The sequence below is a fragment of the Manis pentadactyla genome, chromosome 5 (genome assembly GCF_030020395.1).
Source record: "Manis pentadactyla isolate mManPen7 chromosome 5, mManPen7.hap1, whole genome shotgun sequence".
Classification (NCBI taxonomy): domain Eukaryota; kingdom Metazoa; phylum Chordata; class Mammalia; order Pholidota; family Manidae; genus Manis; species Manis pentadactyla.
In genome coordinates, this window is record NC_080023.1 from 83,959,028 (window position 1) to 83,979,216 (window position 20,189).

Consider the following 20,189-nt stretch of genomic DNA (forward strand, 5'->3'; position numbering starts at 1 on the left):
TAACAGAGAAAAAGCCTCCTCCCTCCCTGTCTATCTCTCTCTGTCTCTCTCTGTCCACCCAATGCTAGGTCTAGGTCAGTTGCAGTGTTCAATAAACAGTAGCTGAATAAGTGAAAGAGAAGATTTGAAATAAGTGAAAGGGTTATCTCTGGAGGGCACATTAAGGAGGAAAGTAGCTCTTTTGTATTTTTCAAATTTTAGTTACCCAGTTCATATAAGAATCTATTATTTTTTCATAAGAACAAGCTAATTAGGAAAATCTGATCTAGCTAAAGTCTTAACACCTTCAATCCTGATTCCTTTCCTTAAGGAAACCATACTTATGCTTATGAATTTGGGCTATATTTTTTTCAGACTTTCATTTTATGCTTTTACATAGCTTCATATGTAAATGTGTGTGCTGTTTGGAGGGAGGGCAACATTTTTTAAAACTAAGTGATATCATGCTGTACCTGCCACTAGTTCCTCCGACTTAACAGTCTGTTTTGGGATCTATCAACTTTGATGTGGTGTACACAAACATCCTCAGGGTTTCTTGGTGGGGGTGCGATTGACTGAGCGGGCAGTTCTCAGCTGTTCAGGATTGCATCCCTCTTGTCAGATGTTAAGCATTCCTGGCACCCCTCCTTAAATGCTGGTAGCACCCAACATCCTGTCCTTATCATTAGGGAATTAAGAATGCTCTCACACCTTTTCAAATACTTTTGGTCCAGTTTTTACATAATCTCATCCTATGAGCACTCAATTTACTATGTCTCTATTGGTGGCTATTTAGGATGCCTCCAAATTTTTACCCTCACAATAAGTCTGTAGTAAACACCTTTGTTCACATTTCTTTCTGTTTCTGTGTGTTTCACTAGGCAGACACAAGAAGTGGAATTGCTGGTCACATGTGCATGCTCAGTTACATCAAGTGTGCTAAATTCCCCTCCAACGTACACCCCTATTAACAGAGGGTGACAATATTTATTGCCCCCAAATATGAAAAAACTGTATTCTCCAATGCTTAATACTGCTTAACTCTTCAGTATTAGCCATTCTGGTGGATAAAGAACATATCATATTGTTGTTTTGATTTTCATTTTTCTTATTGGCAGTGATACTATATTATTGGTGGTGAGACTAAATACATGTTTCCTCTTATGTGAAAGACTTTAACTTTCTCTTTTGTATGCATATATACTTTAATTTTCGGTATATATGCTTTAGAATCAGAAAAAATAACACACTTTAAATATAATGTCCGTGTCCTTCTAGGCCTCCTTAGGTGTTGGCCTCTGTAGGAGCGGTGTTGAGCTTTCTTCCTGGAACCTTGTTTGCATACTTCACTCTCCTGTGTATAGTTTGCAAAACACTTGTCTTATTCTCCTGAATGGTTTCTGAAAGTGCAGCCTGGGGCTTTTCCATGTGTGTTCCCTTTGACCTGCCTTGTACACTGCTTACACAATGCTCTGGCAGATTTGAAGCTTAATAAATAAAGGTTTATGAAGCTGAATGATCAGCAGTAAAGAAGGTTGATTATGGAAAAATCACTGACTTCACTATATTTTCAACCATTAGCTCTTTATGAACACAATCTTGAACCATCCTTAATGAAGGTGGGCATATTCCTGCAAAGGCTATATTGGGTTATTTGGACCTGCAGTTACTTCTCTGGAAGATATGCTCACCAAAGTTTTCTAGAAAAGAAATGCTTAACTCAATTAAAAAAGGAAGTTCAAGTATTTGTGGTACAGCTGTTTGGGGAATGAGGATCTTTATTGTTCCACAAACATCACCAAGTGTGGCCGGCTGCCTGGCAGGCTCTGTCTTAGGTTTGTCCAGGCCCAGGACCCCATCAAACCCAAGAGAGAGCAATGTTGACTCACCCTAGCTGCCATCTCGAATTAACACTGACTGAGATGTTCCAACTGGAGCACAGTATGGTTCTTCTTGCTTTATACTGAAGCATTCATTATTGGTTAATTAAATATAGTTTATAAAAGATTACCATAAAAAGTTCCTAGTGAAAACTGCCATCAAACTATAATTATCAGAAGAATTCTATAAATGCTTTAAACACAGACTTCAGATCTCATTGAAAAGAAATACAGCTGTTATCTGCAATAAATGGAAACTAATATAAAATTATATTTGAGCAACAAGAAAATCAGACCACAGAAGAAACATCACATAGTATGGCTTTGTGGATCTCAATAGCTTCATAATAACTAATGTGTACTAAGTTCTGCTGTTTGCCAGGCCTGTTTGAATCATTTCAGGTGTGTTAATGTGAATGGTACTCACAACTGGCCCACAGGGTACAGCTATTATAAACCCCATTTTAGAGCTGAGAAAACTGAGGGTCCAGTTGGTAATGCAACTTGTCCAAGGTTGAACAGCTAGTAAGAGAAAGCCCCTGGACAGGGACCCAGACAAACTGACTGTAGGGACCTCCGTCTGAATGACCACCCTGAGGTACCTCTGCCAAGTCACCAAAAAGAATGTGACAAATCTGCCATTAAGGGAAACAGCAGTGTGCCTAGAATGGTCTTATTTCCTCAGAATTAAGAAAGGGCGAGACACACCCAAATGGCTCTAGATTCGTAGGATATCTCTCAGGAGGAAACACAGGAAAATGGTTAACACCGGTGTTCTCTTGGGAAGGGAACAGGAGGACTAAGGAATAAGGGTGAGAAAAAGCTTTATTTTCACTTCTATGGAGGCGACTTCTTTGGAACAATTTATATGTTTTTTCTTGTACCGCAGATATATGTTATCTTTTCTAAAACAAACTTTATTTAGCAGCACACAGATCAATTTGTATCTCCTTGGGACCTCCCCAGCTCTTCAAATATTTGTCCTGCTGAAACAATATTCTATGGGGCTTGCATCTCAGGGTGAGATGCTCTGTGCTCCTTGTGTTCAGCTTCACTTCACTCGTGGCAATGAGCTCTGGCATAATAACTCAGGGGTTTCCCACACGCAAAAGGTGAGATCACACTTGGAAAAGACAGTGAAAGAAGGAGAGAGACCAAAAGAAAGAAACACTTGGCCAAAGTCTATACTTACTAGTTATTTTTGACTTGGAGTTTTAAAAGCTTTGCAAAGTAATATTGCATGCTGGCTCGCTAGGGCCTGCCCTGACAATGGACCACAGAATAAGTGGCTACACAGCAGTCCTGGAGGACAGAAGCCTGCAATCAAGGTGTCTTTGGGGTTGGTTCCTCTCAGGGTTGGGGCTGGGGTAGGGGGATCTTTTCCCCACCCTCTCTGACCTGTAGACGTCTGCCTTCACCTTCACATGGCGTTCTCCCTGTTTGCAAATCTCTCTCCAAAGGTCCCCGTTTTACAAGAGGACACCAGTCATATTGGATTAGGGCCCATTCTAATGACCTCATTATCACTTGCTAACGTGACTCCAAACAAGGTCACATTCTCAGGTACGGGGGGTTAGGACTTCAACATGAATTTTCAGGACACAATTCAACCCCTAACACTCTGCTATTAGCCAAGACTCTCTGCTGTCCCCTCCAGCCATGGCCCCCATTTCCTTGTTCTAATGTTTTGGCGGAGAGCTTGGTCTCTGGGCTATCCATGATGGAGACTGTTGCTGAGGTAATCTCTGAGAGGAAAACCCAGGGAAGGAAGAGCCCCCCTGCGGTTTGTCCTGAGCGAAAGCGCGGCTCTCTCCTCCCCAGGTGGTATCACGGCGACCTCACACGCCACGCGGCCGAGGCCCTTCTCCTCTCAAATGGATGTGACGGCAGCTACCTTCTGAGGGACAGCAATGAAAAGACCGGGCTGTACTCTCTCTCTGTCAGGTAAGATGCTTAAGAACTCTGAATTCAACATGATCCCATCTCTTACTTTCAAAGGCACTTACTTCATCATCACACTCAAATTGCCAGGTAATAAAATTCTTTTGACTCCTGTTAGAACAGCAGGTCCAAGGATTCCAAGCTCGGAATGGTGAGACTGTAAAAAGCATTGTTGCTCCTTCATTTTCCAAGCAAGGAAACAATGTCAGAGCCTAAAGAGACTTTGTGCATTGTTTAATCCAAACCTCTTGCTTGACTGATGAAGAAACTGAAACTTGAAGTGGTCAAGTTTCTTGTATGCAATAAATCACTGATAGAAGCGGTGCCACAGTCCAAGCCCCTGAAACTTAGCCCAGCGCCCTTTTAATATGCCTTGCTTCCTTGGGAAAATCAGAATGATTGGTGGCTGTGCAACTTTTATAATCACAAACTCAAGCAGACAATAATACAAGTTTTAATTTTGTTATATAAATGGACTGATGTTCTTTCCAAAGGCTCCATTTCCCCTGAATGTTAAGAAAATTAATCTAGTCCCTACGAGGTACACGCAGCTCTGAACATTGACTGTCCACCTTCCTCCTGGCTGACCTCTCTCTCAGAGAAGTTGACCAGCCATATGAAAGTCAGGGATAGCTGGTGGGTCTCGGCCAGCATCTGTCACCCAGGCTTCCGCGGGCATGTAGCAAGTCTTTTTGGCTTCTTGGGGACTTACCCTTGGCTTAGACTGGAATGTGAGGACTCCCTGAAATTGCCTGGGCCACCCACCCATTAACCTCAAACCATTACTGTTTTATGTCTGTTCTGACGGTGCAGGTTCCCTTCAAGTCGCAGTCCTTCGCAATGACCTGGCACAAGAACCTCTCTCTTTTCTTTCCTGCTTCATGTGGTACAGGCCTCCTCATCACTAACTCAGCTGCAACAGCTACACTCCCATCTCCCTAAATCCTCTTTTCCATCAGCTTAGCAACAGGGGTTTTTGTTGTTTTGTTTTTAAAGCTCCTTTTTCTCTGATAAGGGGAAAAATTGGCTACAAAATTGTTTCCCTAAACAGTTGATGGCAGGCTTCTATGAGCTCAAAAGCCAAGAATTAATAAATTCTCTTATCTTCTCTTTGGTCTTGGGGACCATCTGTATTTTCTCTGCTGTATAACAAAATTACCTCAAAACTTAGTGGCTTAATACAACATAAATTGACTATCTCACAGTTTCCGTATGTCAGAAGTCTAGGCTCGATGTGGCTGGATTCTCTGGTAGGGCTCCTACATGCTGAAATAAAGGTGCTGGCCAAGGCTGTGGCTTCTCGAGGGCTGTGTCCTTGTCCTTCGTGCTCTCCTTTCCTTTTCATTCCTTTTCAGTCAATTCCTTGCTGGTGTAGGACTGAGCTCCCCATTTTCCATATAGCTATTGGCCAGGGACCACTCCCAGCTCCTAAGGGCCACCTGCAGTCCCTTACTGGGTGTCCCCCTCTGCCCCCCGCCCATAGAACAGTTCACAAAGTGGAGGTTTGCTTTCTTCTAAGCCAGCCAGAGCATGTCTCTCTGATCTCCTGCCACCAGCCAGAAAAAGCTCTGCTTTTACCCAAACTCTCACATGATTAGGTTAGGCCTAGCCTAGTCTTCTCCCTATTTTAAGGTAAACTGATTTGGGGCCTTTATTACCTGCAAAATACTTCACAGCAGCATCTACATCAGCATTTTTCTGAATATTTGGGAAAAGGTGTACAGGCTCCGGGGGCTGAGAATCTCGGGGCTGTGTTGGAAGGCTTCCTTACCACACCTTCCATTCCTATACAAGTCTGTGGTGCTAGTGTGATAGTGCAAACCTACGGGCCTTCTTTAAAGGGAATAGGAAATGGAGTAAATAAGAGGGTCACAGAGAAGAAAAATATTCATTAACATTTTTCAAATGTTACTCTGCTGTATTTTATTTACAAATTTTCTAAGTAACATTTTGGAGAAATTTATTATTATCTTTTACTTATTTTTATTAAGGCATGATTGATATACACTCTTATGAAGGTTTCACATGAAAAACAATGTGGTTACTACATTTACCATATTATCAAGTCCCTACCCATACTCCAATGCAGTCACTGTCCACAGATCCACTATGTGCCTTCTCTGTGCTACACTGTTCTCTGTGTGATTCCCCACACCATGTGTTCTAAACATAAGACCCCTCAATCCCCTTTTCCCTCCCTCCCCAACCACCCTCCCACACCCCTCCTTTTTGGTAACCAATAGTTCATTCTTGGAGTCTCTGAGTCTGCTGCCATTTTGTTCCTTCAGTTTTGCTTCATTGTTATACTCCACAAATGAGGGAAATCATTTGGCATTTGCTTTTCCATTTTGGAGAAATTTAATAAAAAATGGAATTCTGTTTGGCTGGAAGCAGGAATTGTGCTTTCTCTGACTGACAGCAAATATTAAAGGCTTATCAAGTGGTTAGGCTGTAGATTCTTTATTGCATGGGTCTCCCAAAATCTCAAACAAACCCATAGTATTATTGGATCAAAGAATGTTAACTTTTCGCCTATGTGTGTGTCATCTGAACAAGCAGATCAGAGCTCCTTACAAATAGATGGTATATATATATTATGTCTATATAAAAATTTACATATAAGGTATTAACTTCCATTACAAGCACTTGGAAATGCTTTTTAAAAGAACAACCACCAGCAGAGGTAACAGGAACCACACACCAGTTAAAGAGAATGACTGTTTTTATTCATTCATTCATTCATTCATTCCCTTAATAATAAATACTTAAGAGCATCCACTCTATGCCAACCAGTTTGATAAGGGCAGAAGATTCCAAGACCTTGCCTTCAGCAAGTATAGCCTCACAGGGGCAACACGAGATATACAAATACCTCACTACAAAGGAGAGTTCAGTAAATGATATGAAAGAAAGTATGATAAATACTTGGGCTGCTGAGAAGGGAAAAAACAAGTAACTCGAGCTGTATGTAACATGCAACACTTCACAGAGTAGGTGGTATTTGCACCAACACTTGATCAGAAACAAAGGGGAAGATGTGGCAGGTGAAGGGAACTGTATGAGCTGAGGGACAAAGGGGAAACACCTAGGAGAACTGCAGGTCTGGTCGGACTTGAGGAGAGCAGCAGTTCCCACGGTGTGTTCCCCCGGCCAGTAGCAGTGCCTGAGAACATGTGAGGAAGGCACATTCTTGGGTCACACCCTGGACCTATGGAATCAGGAATTCAGGGGGTAGGGTCCAGAGAAATCTGGATTTTAACAAGTCTTCCAGATGATTCTGATTTCTGATGCATGTTAAAGTTAGCTCTTGCCTTGCATAAAGAAGAGAGGAATAGTGGGATTCAAATTTTAAAAACATGTATATACATAACATTGTATATCTAATATATATATATTTAGACATATAAAGTTTATATATACATTTATGTATATATAAGTGTGTGTGTGTATGTATATATATATATATATATATATGATTTATTTAATGTTCTGCCCCTTTCCAAGAATGAGGTGGAAAATGAGAAGACAGGAAATTTGATATTTTAATCAGTAGGCAGTGGAACGGGCATGGGAGGTAAAGGCTGGGGTCATGTAACCAATTAAGCAGAGTTTGCGCTGAGTCCCAGCAAGGAAGGAAGGAGGGCCAAGGACAGAGGAGAATTTGGGATGAGTGTGACCTGCCATTTCCATTATCTACTTATTCCCTGCCCTTCTTAAACTCATGCCCCTCAAGGGGGTTATGTTCAAGGACTCTTTTGGGAAGTCAGACAATGCACAGAGAGAATTGTCGCTTGTCTTCCATGAGAGTAAAAAATTGGGAAGAGCACATTCTACCAAAAGAAATGAGTATTTAAGAAATCCCAGTGGTTTCAATGACTGTGTCATACTTTCCAGTTTTTAGAAGGGTTAATGGTGATGCTAATATCTAGGGTTATATTTCCCTTCTAAACAGATATTCATTTGTTAAATAATATTAAACTTTTTTTTTCCTTTCAGAGCCAAAGACTCTGTCAAACACTTCCATGTTGAATATACAGGATATTCATTTAAATTTGGCTTTAATGAATTCTCATCTTTGAAGGATTTTGTCAAGCATTTTGCAAATCAGCCTTTGATTGGAAGCGAAACAGGTAAGTTATGAATAGATAGGTACTTGACTTATGAGAAGTCAGGAAGGAGGAGGGACAATTAAATAGTTGTCACTTCTCTTGAATTATGTGCTTATGATATGCAATTGGATATGTCTAGAAACAAATATTTCTAATTACTGTCCATATGCTACATTAATAAATTATATATATAATAAAAATATATAATATATAACAATAAAATACATAATTCAGTATTCAAGAGAAAACAATTTACTTTGTACAAAGTAGTTTTCTCAAAATGTTATTTAATGGATTGATTAAAAGTACACAATTTCTTTAAAATGGTCTACTCATTTTATAATATATACAGTAAAGAACAAAGGTAAGAACAACCTTTGATTCCTCATAATTTTAGGTATAGGCAGTTTGCATACTGGGGAGACCCATAAAAGATCATTTTCAGTATTAATAAAATTCATACCTAAATTTCTACCAAGGTCACTGAATATTGAAAATATTGACTGGAAATTACTCTCCTGAGAAATTCTTACATTTCATCATAAAATTTTGTTTCTCTTGTCTTGGTTTCTTATAACTTTTTTCAACTGGACTTAAGTATGGCTGGAAAATTCTAACTTTCTGTCTGAGTAGTTAGAGTCCAATCAGAAAATTTAAGTTAGAGTCCAAACGAGAAATTCAAGTTAAACAACAATTGAAACAAAGAACGAATACATTATCTTGGTATTTGGATCATCTTGTCTATACTCGCTTGTTAGTCTTGTTTGCTTATTATTTGTCTAGACACTAGTTTGTCTTTACTTAAATAAAGTAAGTAAAAAACAACCACTGTATCTGTGATGTAGAATCACAATTTTATATGTCCTAAATGATAATAATTCTCAGTTTTGGAAGTTCTTGGAAGTTGGGCAATTCCAAGAAACCGTGGCGTAAGAGGAACTCAAGACTTAACATAGCTGGTCACTGTGAAATTGCACATATTCATTTTCTTGGTAAACATGGCCAGTCAGTTTTTTGTTAACTTCACTGTGGTGGGAAGAGATGCCACCATTGGTTTTTCCTTTTCTGCCACTTCTGTGGCCTGGATAGAACCTGATATGAATCATACAGCGTACATGAAAAGCAGAATGGAAACCACAAAATATTTGCCTTACTTTATACTGACCATGCAAGGCCTATAATAGAATATTCCAAACTACAAAATTGAAGCTATAATTTCTTTTCTGATGGAAATTCTCCCAACCAGCAATTAAAAGTACTTCACCATTTGAACAGCCATAGTTCTTATTTTAAAAAATAAATGGCAGGTAAGTATTTATTTTAATTGCTACTTTGGCTTTTGCAAGCATTTCAATTTTTCAAATCCCTTCACTTCATTCTTATTTCCTACTTGACTTGTGTCCAACCCTACACTCAATATTATTCAGTTTGTAATCACTGGCAATGAAGAAGGGAATTTTGAAGCCAAGGACTTTGTTTTGTCTTCCTTTCTTTTGTCCTTCTCTGTGTTCCCCGGTTCCTGGTACAGTGCATGGCACTTCGGATAAATGAACAAATGAATGGATGGATGACTATGAGTAGGAACTCTTTGTAACCTTCACAGCCATTATAATTGTTAACTTCCAGACTTCTCATCTTTCTCCAACCAAAGTCAGCAACCTTTTAAACTCTCCTCCTAGACTCTGTTTCCAACCCCTTCGATCATTTTCTGTGTTCCTTTCTGGACTTTCTCCAAGTTAGGGAAAATGCACAACAGCAAATCTGCCTGCTGAGAGGTGTCAAATCACCTTACGATCAAAACGAATGCACTGCTTTCTGGTTGAACATTTTTGGTGCTGTAAAGTTTCCTTGGCATTAAATTTGGGACAATATCATGCTTCCCTGTAAATACATTAATCTAACTAAAAAAGGATTATGATTAATGCATTAGAAATTATAACAATTTGTAATCCTGATGTCAATTTTAGTTTTTCCGAAGCTAAAGTGTACTGTATCATTATCACTACTATAATTATTTTATTTATTGCAACAAAACCCAGGAAACTAAGATTTTTACCCGCTATATTGCATCTCTACTGTTCTACTTATTATCCAACAGGAAATTTGCTGCTATTTGAACCCCTGTTACTAGTGTTGAAGGATATGTACCTGACTTAGAGGCTTTCAGCCCTTGAGGTAGATTCCACTAACTCTATGAAAGAGTCCTCTTATCTGTCCCAGCCAGAGGAAGGGCACCAAGGGTGGGCGCAAGGGGAAGAACCCATCACAGATGAGTGTTTCAGTTTTCTTCCTCCAGGAGTCATAGGCCTCAGGAAACTAGGTAATATGCTGAAGTCATGGTGACTTTTAAGCCCAGAATGTCCTTAGAAGCCACGGAGTCCACACTGTGACCTATGAAGAACAGTGAATGGAAACTGGGTTGCCACCTTCTAAAAAACGGTCTCTTCTTGTTCATTTAAGAATTGACTCCTGGTGTTGGCTCCCAGTGGTCAGACCTCTAGGCTGATGATTCCTGTTCACCATCAGATGAAGTACAAATTCTCCTTAAAGTTTTTGTTCTATTAAACATCACCAGGGAAAGCATTTGCCTGCACAATGGATGAAGCCCTGCCAGGGCACTCACCTCCTGACCGCCAGAATTGGAAGAACTAGAATTGGTATTTCAGGCCACTCCTCTCAGCCCAGACCCTGCTGCAGTGCATGCAGAGTGAGTTTGTGTAACAGAGACTTTCTCACACTCATCCACTAGCAGGGATGGCTTTATGTCTGATGGCAACAGGGAAGACCTCCACATAGCCAACAGTCTTACACTCTTCCTGACAGAAGCACTGTCTTCAGTAGACACTTGGTTCTAGGTCATAAAAATATTTATACTTAGCATAGGTAAAAGTGTTAATCAAAAGGGATGAATACTATTTTAAGATATCTTTATTCCTATTTGATTCCTTTTCTATATTCTTTGAACTCTCAGGATTTCTGTGTCCTAATCTGAAGAGTGAAGATTTCCTAAACACAATCTAAGCCTTCGGACAACCTTGAGATTCGATTATTGTAATTTCCCCTTTCCCCTGCCATAATCTGCATTTAACCTCTCTAATCTCCATTAAAGTTTCTGTTCATCCTAATTTCTCCTTATTAATACCCAAAAACACTCTTCAGATATTCCTAATTCTCAAAATCCAATCATTTCCCAAGTATATCATAGAGATATGCTATGTACTCTCTTGCTTTACTTTCCTCAATGGTCCTTTTATCTTCTAACATATTATATAATTCACTTAAAAATAAATCTTTGCACTAATATTTAAACTCTATGAGAAGAGGGATTTTTGCCATAGTTGTACCATGCCCTAGTACCTGAAAAGAATAAATGCTGATAATTATCCATAACATTTCATGTTGGGTGTCCCATTACCAACTTCTGACAATTAATTTTTACTTCCAAAGTTTATAGAAAGCGTAAGTTGAAGTGATGTTTTGTGTTGTATGTAGGCTCAGTAATGATTAAATTCAGAATTTTCCTTTCATCTCTAACAATAAGATGTTACATAAAATTTCTCTTCCTATTTGTATATGTCTTCCTAGTTCAACTTAAATAGATTTGGAAATTTGAGACTTTTAAAAATTATTTTGGATATCTTTAGTCCATTATTAATTTTTACTGTGTCCTTTTAGAATTAGCTAAGATTCATATATGTAGTCTTGAAAATAGAGATGGCATTTATCTTTATGATGAACTGTCCAACTATTATTAGAACAAAAATTACTTGTCCCATTACCTTTCATTTATACTATAATACTTTTGTATGTGAAACTGTCCTATACAATTTATTATAGGAATTACTGTATTGTGACCTTAATCACTGAACCAGCATGAAAAATGATAAGGCAAGTGCTGTGTTTGTATTTTTTTTTTTTAGATAATTATTTTTTATTGAAGGGAAGTTGACACACAGTATTACATTACATTAGTTTCAGGTGTACAACATAGTGATTCAACATTTATATACATGACAATTCTAGGTACCAGCTATCACCCTACCAAGCTGTTACAATATCTTGACTATATTCCTTATGTTATACATTACATCCCGGTTACTTATTTATTTTTCCATTGGAAGTGTGTACTTTTTTTGTGTGTGTGTGTGAGGGCATCTCTCATATTTATTGATGAAATGGTTGTTAACAACAATAAAATTCTGTATAGGGGAGTCAATGCTCAATGCACAATCATTAATCCACCCCAAGCCTAATTTTCGTCAGTCTCCAATCTTCTGAGGCATAACAAACAAGTTCATACATGGTGAATAAGTTACATAGTGAACAGTACATGGGCAGTCATCACAGAAACTTTTCGTTTTGCTCATGCATTATGAACTATAAACAGTCAGTTCAAATATGAATACTCATTTGATTTTTATACTTGATTTATATGTGGATAACACATTTCTCTCTTTATTATTATTATTTTTAATAAAATGCTGAAGTGGTAGGTAGATACAAGATAAAGGTAGAAAACATAGCTTAGTGTTGTAAGGGAGCAAATGTAGATGATCAGGTGTGTCCCTGTAGATTATGTGTTAATCCAAGCTAGACAAGGGCAATAAAACATCCATGGATGCAGATTTCTCTCAGAACAGGGGGGGTGAGGTTCTAAGCCTCCCCTCTGTTGGTCCCCAATTTCTCTCCTGGTGGCCCCCCTGCGACTGTGCCTGTCTTAGGGTGTTCCTCCCTTGAGGAATCTTACCCGTCTCTGGCTAACCAGTCATCTTCCGGGGCCATACAGGGAAATGTAAAGTTGGTAAGTGAGAGAGAAGCCTTATTGTTTGAAATGGTTAGCTTTTTATTTCTTTGCATATTTATGCCCTGTAGCTTCTATGCCCAGCATTTGTCTTGAGGTATCGTTACCACTTGGAAGAATTATGATACTCGGTAAATTTGATATGAGGCACGAATTCTATTTAAGGGTTCTAATGAGGAAGGAAGAAGAAAAGCTATAGAAGTAGCAGGCGGAAGAAAACATGGGAACATTGATTATTTCTTTGACATATCTTCTTGTAGAGTAACTTCAGCATGTATAGGTTTTAAGCTACTACGTAAATTGTGCACACACATTAACATAATAGGAGTATAGTTACATAATCAAAGCATATCTGTAATTACCAGCCATCTCCAGTGAAACCAAGAAAAGCAGTTAGGCACCTTAGGCATTTGTGAAAACTTATCTATGATATGGTGGATATTGTCCAACTGAACTTGAACAGTCTGAGAGAAATCAGACAAATTAAAACAACCCATTCCTGGGGAATGTTCACATCCCTTATGTTCTTTTAACAGTAAATAGTCTGTAGTTGTAAGATTTTGGAGCGCTACAATTTGCACTTCTCCTACTTCTTGGTTGAGTTCCAACAGTATAGATCCATTCAAATTTGTTGTTTCATGGTATGCACAGGCCAGCTTAGATATCTCCTTCATTCGCATGGCAAGTCCAGGAGTTGGTGGGATGAGGGCATCTACAGCTGTAGCAGTGTGTGGATCTTTGTTGGGTTTTTTGATGATCATCTTCTGGCATGAGTCTTCCAGAGAGTGCTGATGTTGGAAGTTCTTTTTCATATCGTATCTTAGTTCATTTTCGGGGTAGCCCAATTAGGCTTTGATCCTCTGTATAAACACAAACAGACCCTTTGCCTACACTTTTATATGCCCTTTATACCCTTGTGTAGAACTCATTGGAGGTTACCACACAGGAACTGCCCTTTTTTTGTTGTTGTTGTTGTTGTTGGTTTTTTGTTTGTTTGTTTGTTTGTTTTTGGTATCACTAATCTACACTTACATGACCCATATTATGTTTACTAGGCTTTCCCCTATACCAGGTCTCCCCTATAAACCCCTTTACAGTCACTGTCCATCAGCATAACAAAATGTTGTAGAATCACTTCTTGCCTTCTCTGTGTTGTACAGCCCTCCCTTTTCTCCTACCCCCCCATGCATGTTAATCTTAATACCCCCCTAGTTCTCCCCCACCACTTATCCCTCCCTACCCATCCATCCTACCCAGTCCCTTTCCCTTTGGTACCTGTTGTCCATTATTGAGTTCTGTGCTTCTGCTGCTGTTTTGTTCCTTCAGTTTTTCCTTTGTTCTTATATTCCACAGATAAGTGAAATCATTTGGTATTTCTCTTTCTCCGCTTGGCTTGTTTCACTGAGCATAATACCCTCCAGCTCCATCCATGTTGCTGCAAATGGTTGGATTTGCCCTTTTCTTATGGCTGAGTAGTATTCCATTGTGTATATGTACCACATCTTCTTTATCCATTCATCTATCGATGGACATTTAGGTTGCTTCCAATTCTTGGCTATTGTAAATAGTGCTGCGATAAACATAGGGGTGCACTGATCTTTCTCATACTTGATTGCTGCATTCTTAGGGTAAATTCCTAGGAGTGCAATTCCTGGGTCAAATGGTAAGTCTGTTTTGAGCATTTTGATGTACCTACATACTGCTTTCCACAATGGTTGAACTAACTTACATTCCCACCAGCAGTGTAGGAGGGTTCCCCTTTCTCCACAGCCTCGCCAACATTTGTTGTTGTTTGTCTTTTGGATGGCAGCCATCCTTACTGGTGTGAGGTGATACTTCATTGTAGTTTTAATTTGCATTTCTCTGATAATTAGCGATGTGGAGCATCTTTTCATGTGTCTGTTGGCCATCTGTATTTCTTTTTTGGAGAACTGTCTGTTCAGTTCGTCTGCCCATTTTTTAATTGGGTTATTTGTTTTTTGTTTGTTGAGGCTTGTGAGCTCTTTATATATTCTGGACGTAAAGACTTTATCGGATGTGTCATTTTCAAATATATTCTCCCATACTGTAGGGATCCTTTTTGTTCTATTGATGGTGTCTTTTGCTGTACAGAAGCTTTTCAGCTTAATATAGTCCCAATTACTCATTTTTGCTGTTGTTTTCCTTGCCTGGGGAGATATATTCAAGAAGAGGTCACTCATGTTTATGTCTAAGAGGTTTTTGCCTATGTTTTCTTCCAAGAGTTTAATGGTTTCATGACTTACATTCAGGTCTTTGATCCATTTTGAGTTTACTTTTGTATATGGGGTTAGACAATGGTCCAGTTTCATTCTCCTACATGTAGCTGTCCAGTTTTGCCAGCACCATCTGTTGAAGAGACTGTCATTTTGCCATTGTATGTCCATGACTCCTTTATCAAATATTAATTGACCATATATGTTTGGGTTAATGTCTGGATTCTCTAGTCTGTTCCATTGGTCTGTGGCTCTGCTCTTGTGCCAGTACCAAATTGTCTTGATTACTATGGCTTTATAGTAGAGCTTGAAGTTGGGGAGTGAGATCCCCCCTACTTTATTCTTCTTTCTCAGGATTGCTTTGGCTATTCGGGGTCTTTGGTGGTTCCATATGAATTTTTGAATTATTTGTTCCAGTTCATTGAAGAATGTTGCTGGTAGTTTCATAGGGATTGCATCAAATCTGTATATTGCTTTGGGCAGGATGGCCATTTTGACGATATTAATTCTTCCTAGCCACGAGCATGGGATGAGTTTCCATCTGTTAGTTTCCCTTTAATTTCTCTTAAGAGTGACTTGTAGTTTTCAGGGTATAAGCCTTTCACTTCTTTGGTTAGGTTTATTCCTAGGTATTTTTTTTTTTTGATGCAATTGTGAATGGAGTTGTTTTCCTGATTTCTCTTTCTGTTGGTTCATTGTTAGTGTATAGGAAAGCCACAGATTTCTGCGTATTGATTTTGTATCCTGCAACTTTGCTGTATTCCGATATCAGTTCTAGTAGTTTTGGGGTGGAGTCTTTAGGGTTTTTTATGTACAGTATCATGTCATCTGCAAATAGTGACAGTTTAACTTCTTCTTTACCAATCTGGATTCCTTGTATGTTTTTGTTTTGTATGACTACCGTGGCTAGGACCTCCAGTACTATGTTAAATAACAGTGGAGAGAGTGGGCATCCCTGTCTAGTTCCCGATCTCAGAGGAAATGCTTTCAGCTTCTCGCTGTTCAATATAATGTTGGCTGTGGGTTTCTCATAGATGGCCTTTATTATGTTGAGGTACTTGCCCTCTATTCCCATTTTGCTGAGAGTTTTTATCATGAATGGATGTTGAACTTTGTCAAATGCTTTTTCAGCATCTATGGAGATGAGCATGTGGTTTTTGTCTTTCTTTTTGTTGATGTGGTGGATGATGTTGATGGACTTTCGAATGTTGTACCATCCTTGCATCCCTGGGATGAATCCCACTTGGTCATGGTGTATGATCCTTTTGATGTATTTTTGAATTCGGTTTGCTAATATTTTGTTGAGTATTTTTGCATCTACGTTCATCAGGGATATTGGTCTGTAGTTTTCTTTTTTGGTGGGGTCTTTGCCTGGTTTTGGTATTAGGGTGATGTTAGCTTCATACAATGAGTTTGGGAGTATCCACTCCACCTCTATATTTTGGAAAACTTTAAGGAGAATGGGTATTATGTCTTCCCTGTATGTCTGATAAAATTCCGAGGTAAATCCATCTGGCCCGGGGGTTTTGTTCTTTGGTAGTTTTTTGATTACTGCTTCAATTTCGTTGCTGGTAATTGGTCTGTTTAGATTTTCTGTTTCTTTCTGGGTCAGTCTTGGAAGGTTGTATTTTTCTAGGAAGTTGTCCATTTCTCCTAGGTTTCCCAGCTTGTTAGCATATAGGTTTTCATAGTATTCTCTAATAATTCTTTGTATTTCTGTGGGGTCCGTCATGATTTTTCCTTTCTCGTTTCTGATATGTTGATTTGTGTTGACTCTCTTTTCCTGTTAATATATCTGGCTAGAGGCTTATCTATTTTGTTTATTTTCTCCAAGAACCAGCTCTTGGTTTCATTGATTTTTGCTATTGTTTTATTCTTCTCAATTTTATTTATTTCTTCTCTGATCTTTATTATGTCCCTCATTCTGCTGACCTTAGGCCTCATCTTTTCTTCTGTTTCCAATTTCGATAATTGTGACATTGGACCATTCATTTGGGATTGCTCTTCCTTTTTTAAATATGCTTGGATTGCTATATACTTTCCTCTTAAGACTGCTTTTGCTGTGTCCCACAGAAGTTGGGGCTTAGTGTTGTTGTTGTCATTTGTTTCCATATATTGCTGGATCTCCATTTTGATTTGGTCATTGATCCATTGATTATTTAGGAGCGTGTTGTTAAGCCTCCATGTGTTTGTGAGCCTCTTTGCTTTCTTTGTACAGTTTATTTCTAGTTTTATGCCTTTGTGCTCTGAAAAGTTGGTTGGTAGGATTTCAATCTTTTGGAATTTTCTGAGGCTCTTTCTGTGGTCTAGTATGTGGTCTATTCTGGAGAATGTTCCATGTGCACTTGAGAAGAATGTATATCCTGTTGCTTTTGGATGTAGAGTTCTATAGATGTCTATTAGGTCCATCTGCTCTACTGTGTTTTTCAGTGCTTCCGTGTCCTTACTTATTTTCTGCCCGGTGGATCTATCCTTTGGGGTGAGTGGTGTGTTGAAGTCCCCTAGAATGAATGCATTGCAATCTATATCCCCCTTTAGTTCTGTTAGTATTTGTTTCACATACGCTGGTGCTCCTGTGTTGGGTGCATATATATTTAGAATGGTTATATCCTCTTGTTTGACTGAGCCCTTTATCATTATGTAGTGTCCTTCTTTATCTCTTGTTACTTTCTTTGTTTTGAAATCTATTTTGTCTGATATTAGTACTGTAACCCCTGCTTTCTTCTCGCTGTTGTTTGCTTGAAATGTTTTTCCATCCCTTGACTTTTAGTCTGTACATGTCTTTGGGTTTGAGGTGAGTTTCTTGTAAGCAGCATATGGATGGGTCTTGCTTTTTTATCCATTCTATTACCCTGTGTCTTTTGATTGGCGCATTCAGCCCATTAACATTTAGGGTGACTATTGAAAGATATGTACTTATTGCCATTGCAGGCTTTAAATTCGTGGTTACCAAAGGTTCAAGGTTAGCCTCTTTAGTATCTTACTGCCTAACTTAGCTCGCTTATTGAGCTGTTATAACAGTGTCTGGAGATTCTTTTCTTCTCTCCCTTCTTATTCCTCCTCCTCGATTCTTCATATGTTGGGTGTTTTGTGCTGTGCTCTTTCTAGGAGTGCTCCCATCTAGAGCAGTTCCTGTAAGATGTTCTGTAGAGGTTGTTTGTGTGAAGCAAATTCCCTCAGCTTTTGTTTGTCCGTGAATTGTTTAATCCCGCCATCATATTTGAATGATAGTCGTGCTGGATACAGTATCCTTGGTTCAAGGCCCTTCTGTTTCATTGTATTAAATATATCATGCCATTCTCTTCTGGCCTGTAGGGTTTCTGCTGAGAAGTCTGATGTTAGCCTGATGGGTTTTCCTTTATAGGTGACCTTTTTCTCTCTAGCTGCCTTTAAAACTCTTTCCTTGTCCTTGATCTTTGCCATTTTAATTATTATGTGTCTTGGTGTTGTCCTCCTTGGATCCTTTCTGTTGGGTGTTCTGTGTATTTCCGTGGTCTGTTCGATTATTTCCTCCCCCAGTTTGGGGAAGTTTTCAGCAATTATTTCTTGTAACATACTTTCCATCTTTTCCTCTCTCTTCTTCTTCTGGAACCCCTATAATACAGATATTGTTCCTTTGGAATTGGTCACACAGTTCTCTTAATATTGTTTCATTCCTGGAGATCCTTTTGTCTCTCTCTATGTCAGCTTCTATGCGTTCCTGTTCTCTGATTTCAATTCCATCAATGGCCTCTTGCATCCTATCCATTCTGCTTATAAACCCTTCCAGAGTTTTTTTCATTTCTGTGATCTCCTTTCTGGCATCTGTGATCTCCCTCCGGACTTCATCCCATTTCTCTTGCGTATTTCTCTGCATCTCTGTCAGCATGTTTATGATTCTTATTTTGAATTCTTTTTCAGGAAGACTGGTTAGGTCTGTCTCCTTCCCTGGTGTTGTCTCTGTGATCTTTGTCTGCCTGTAGCTTTGCCTTTTCATGGTGATAGGAATAGTTTGCAGAGCTGGGACGAGTGACGGCTGGAAGGACTTCCATTCTTGATGGTTTGTGGCCCTCCTCTCCTGGGAGAACAGCGACCTCTAGTGGCTTGTGCTGTGCAGCTGCGCTCAGACAGGGTTTCTGCCTCCTGCCCGGCTGCTATGGAGTTAATCTCCGCTGTTGCTGTGGGCGTGGCCTGGCTCGGGCAGCTACTCCAAAGTGGTGGAGTCGCATTGGAGCGGGAGCGGCTGGGAGGCTATTTATCTCTGCAAGGGGCCTCCCTGCACCCTGCAGCCCAGGGGTTAGGGTGCCCAGAGATCCCCGGATTCCCTACCTGTGGATTAAGTGTCCCACCCTGCCCCTTTAAGACTTCCAAAAAGCACCCACCAAAACAAAACGACCACCAAAAAAAAAAAATTTTTTATTAAAAAAAAAAAAAAAAAAGTGGCCGCTTGTTTTTCTTTATTCTCCGGCGCCTGCCTCTAGCCTCTGCTCACCGGTCTTCCTGCCCTGTTTCCCTAGTATTGGGGTCCCTATCCCTTTAAGAGTTCCAAAAAGCGCTCACCAAAACAAAACAGCAAAAAAAAAAAAAAATGGACGCTTGCTTTTCTGGTGTCCTCCAGCGCCAGGCCACCGGTGCCCGCTCACTGTTCTTGCTTCCCTGTTTCCCTAGTATTGGGGTCCCTATCCCTTTAAGACTTTCAAAAAGCGCTCGCCAAAACAAAGCAGAAAAAAAAAAAATTGGGCGCATGCTTTTCTTATTCCTCCGGCGCCCGGCCTCCAGTGCCCGCTCACTGTTCTTGCTGCCCTGTTTTCCTAGTATCGAGCGCCCTGCACTCTGGCCCGGATGGCTGGGGCTGGGTGTTCGGCAGTCCTGGGCTCCGTCTCCCTCCCGCTCTGCCTATTCTTCTCCCTCCGGGAGCTGGGGGGATGGGCGCTCGGCTCCCGCGGGGCCGGGGCTTGTATCTTACCCCCTTCGTGAGGCGCTGGGTTCTCTCAGGTGCGGATGTGGTCTGGATATTGTCCTGTGTCCTCTGGTCTTTATTCTAGGAAGGGTTGTCTTTGTTATATTTTCATAGATATATGTGGTTTTGGGAGGAGATTTCCGCTGCTCTACTCACGCCGCCATCTTCCGCCCCTCCCTGTGTTTGTATTTATCCTTTATCGTAACTGGTTCTCAGTTTTGAAGATAGTATCTGGTTCTTTCTTAAATGTCAAAGTTCCACTTCTCTTTTTTTGTTGTTGTTGTGGGGATTCCCAACCTCTTGATA

The 20,189-nt window shown here is 39.8% G+C and overlaps 1 protein-coding gene across 4 annotated transcripts in view; it reads left to right on the top strand.

Annotated features, from left to right (window-relative positions):
- The window catches only part of DAPP1 (dual adaptor of phosphotyrosine and 3-phosphoinositides 1), a 57,812-nt gene that overhangs the window by 11,709 nt on the left and 25,914 nt on the right, over positions 1–20,189 (top strand). For 3 of the 4 annotated variants that reach the window (XM_036914044.2, XM_057502470.1, XM_057502469.1), the window contains exons 2-3: positions 3,681–3,803; positions 7,797–7,930. In XM_036914044.2, coding sequence (XP_036769939.1) covers positions 3,681–3,803; positions 7,797–7,930 — 257 coding nt within the window. The remainder of the gene's footprint in view (positions 1–3,680; positions 3,804–7,796; positions 7,931–20,189) is intronic. The other variant, XM_036914045.2, reaches the window with a different exon arrangement.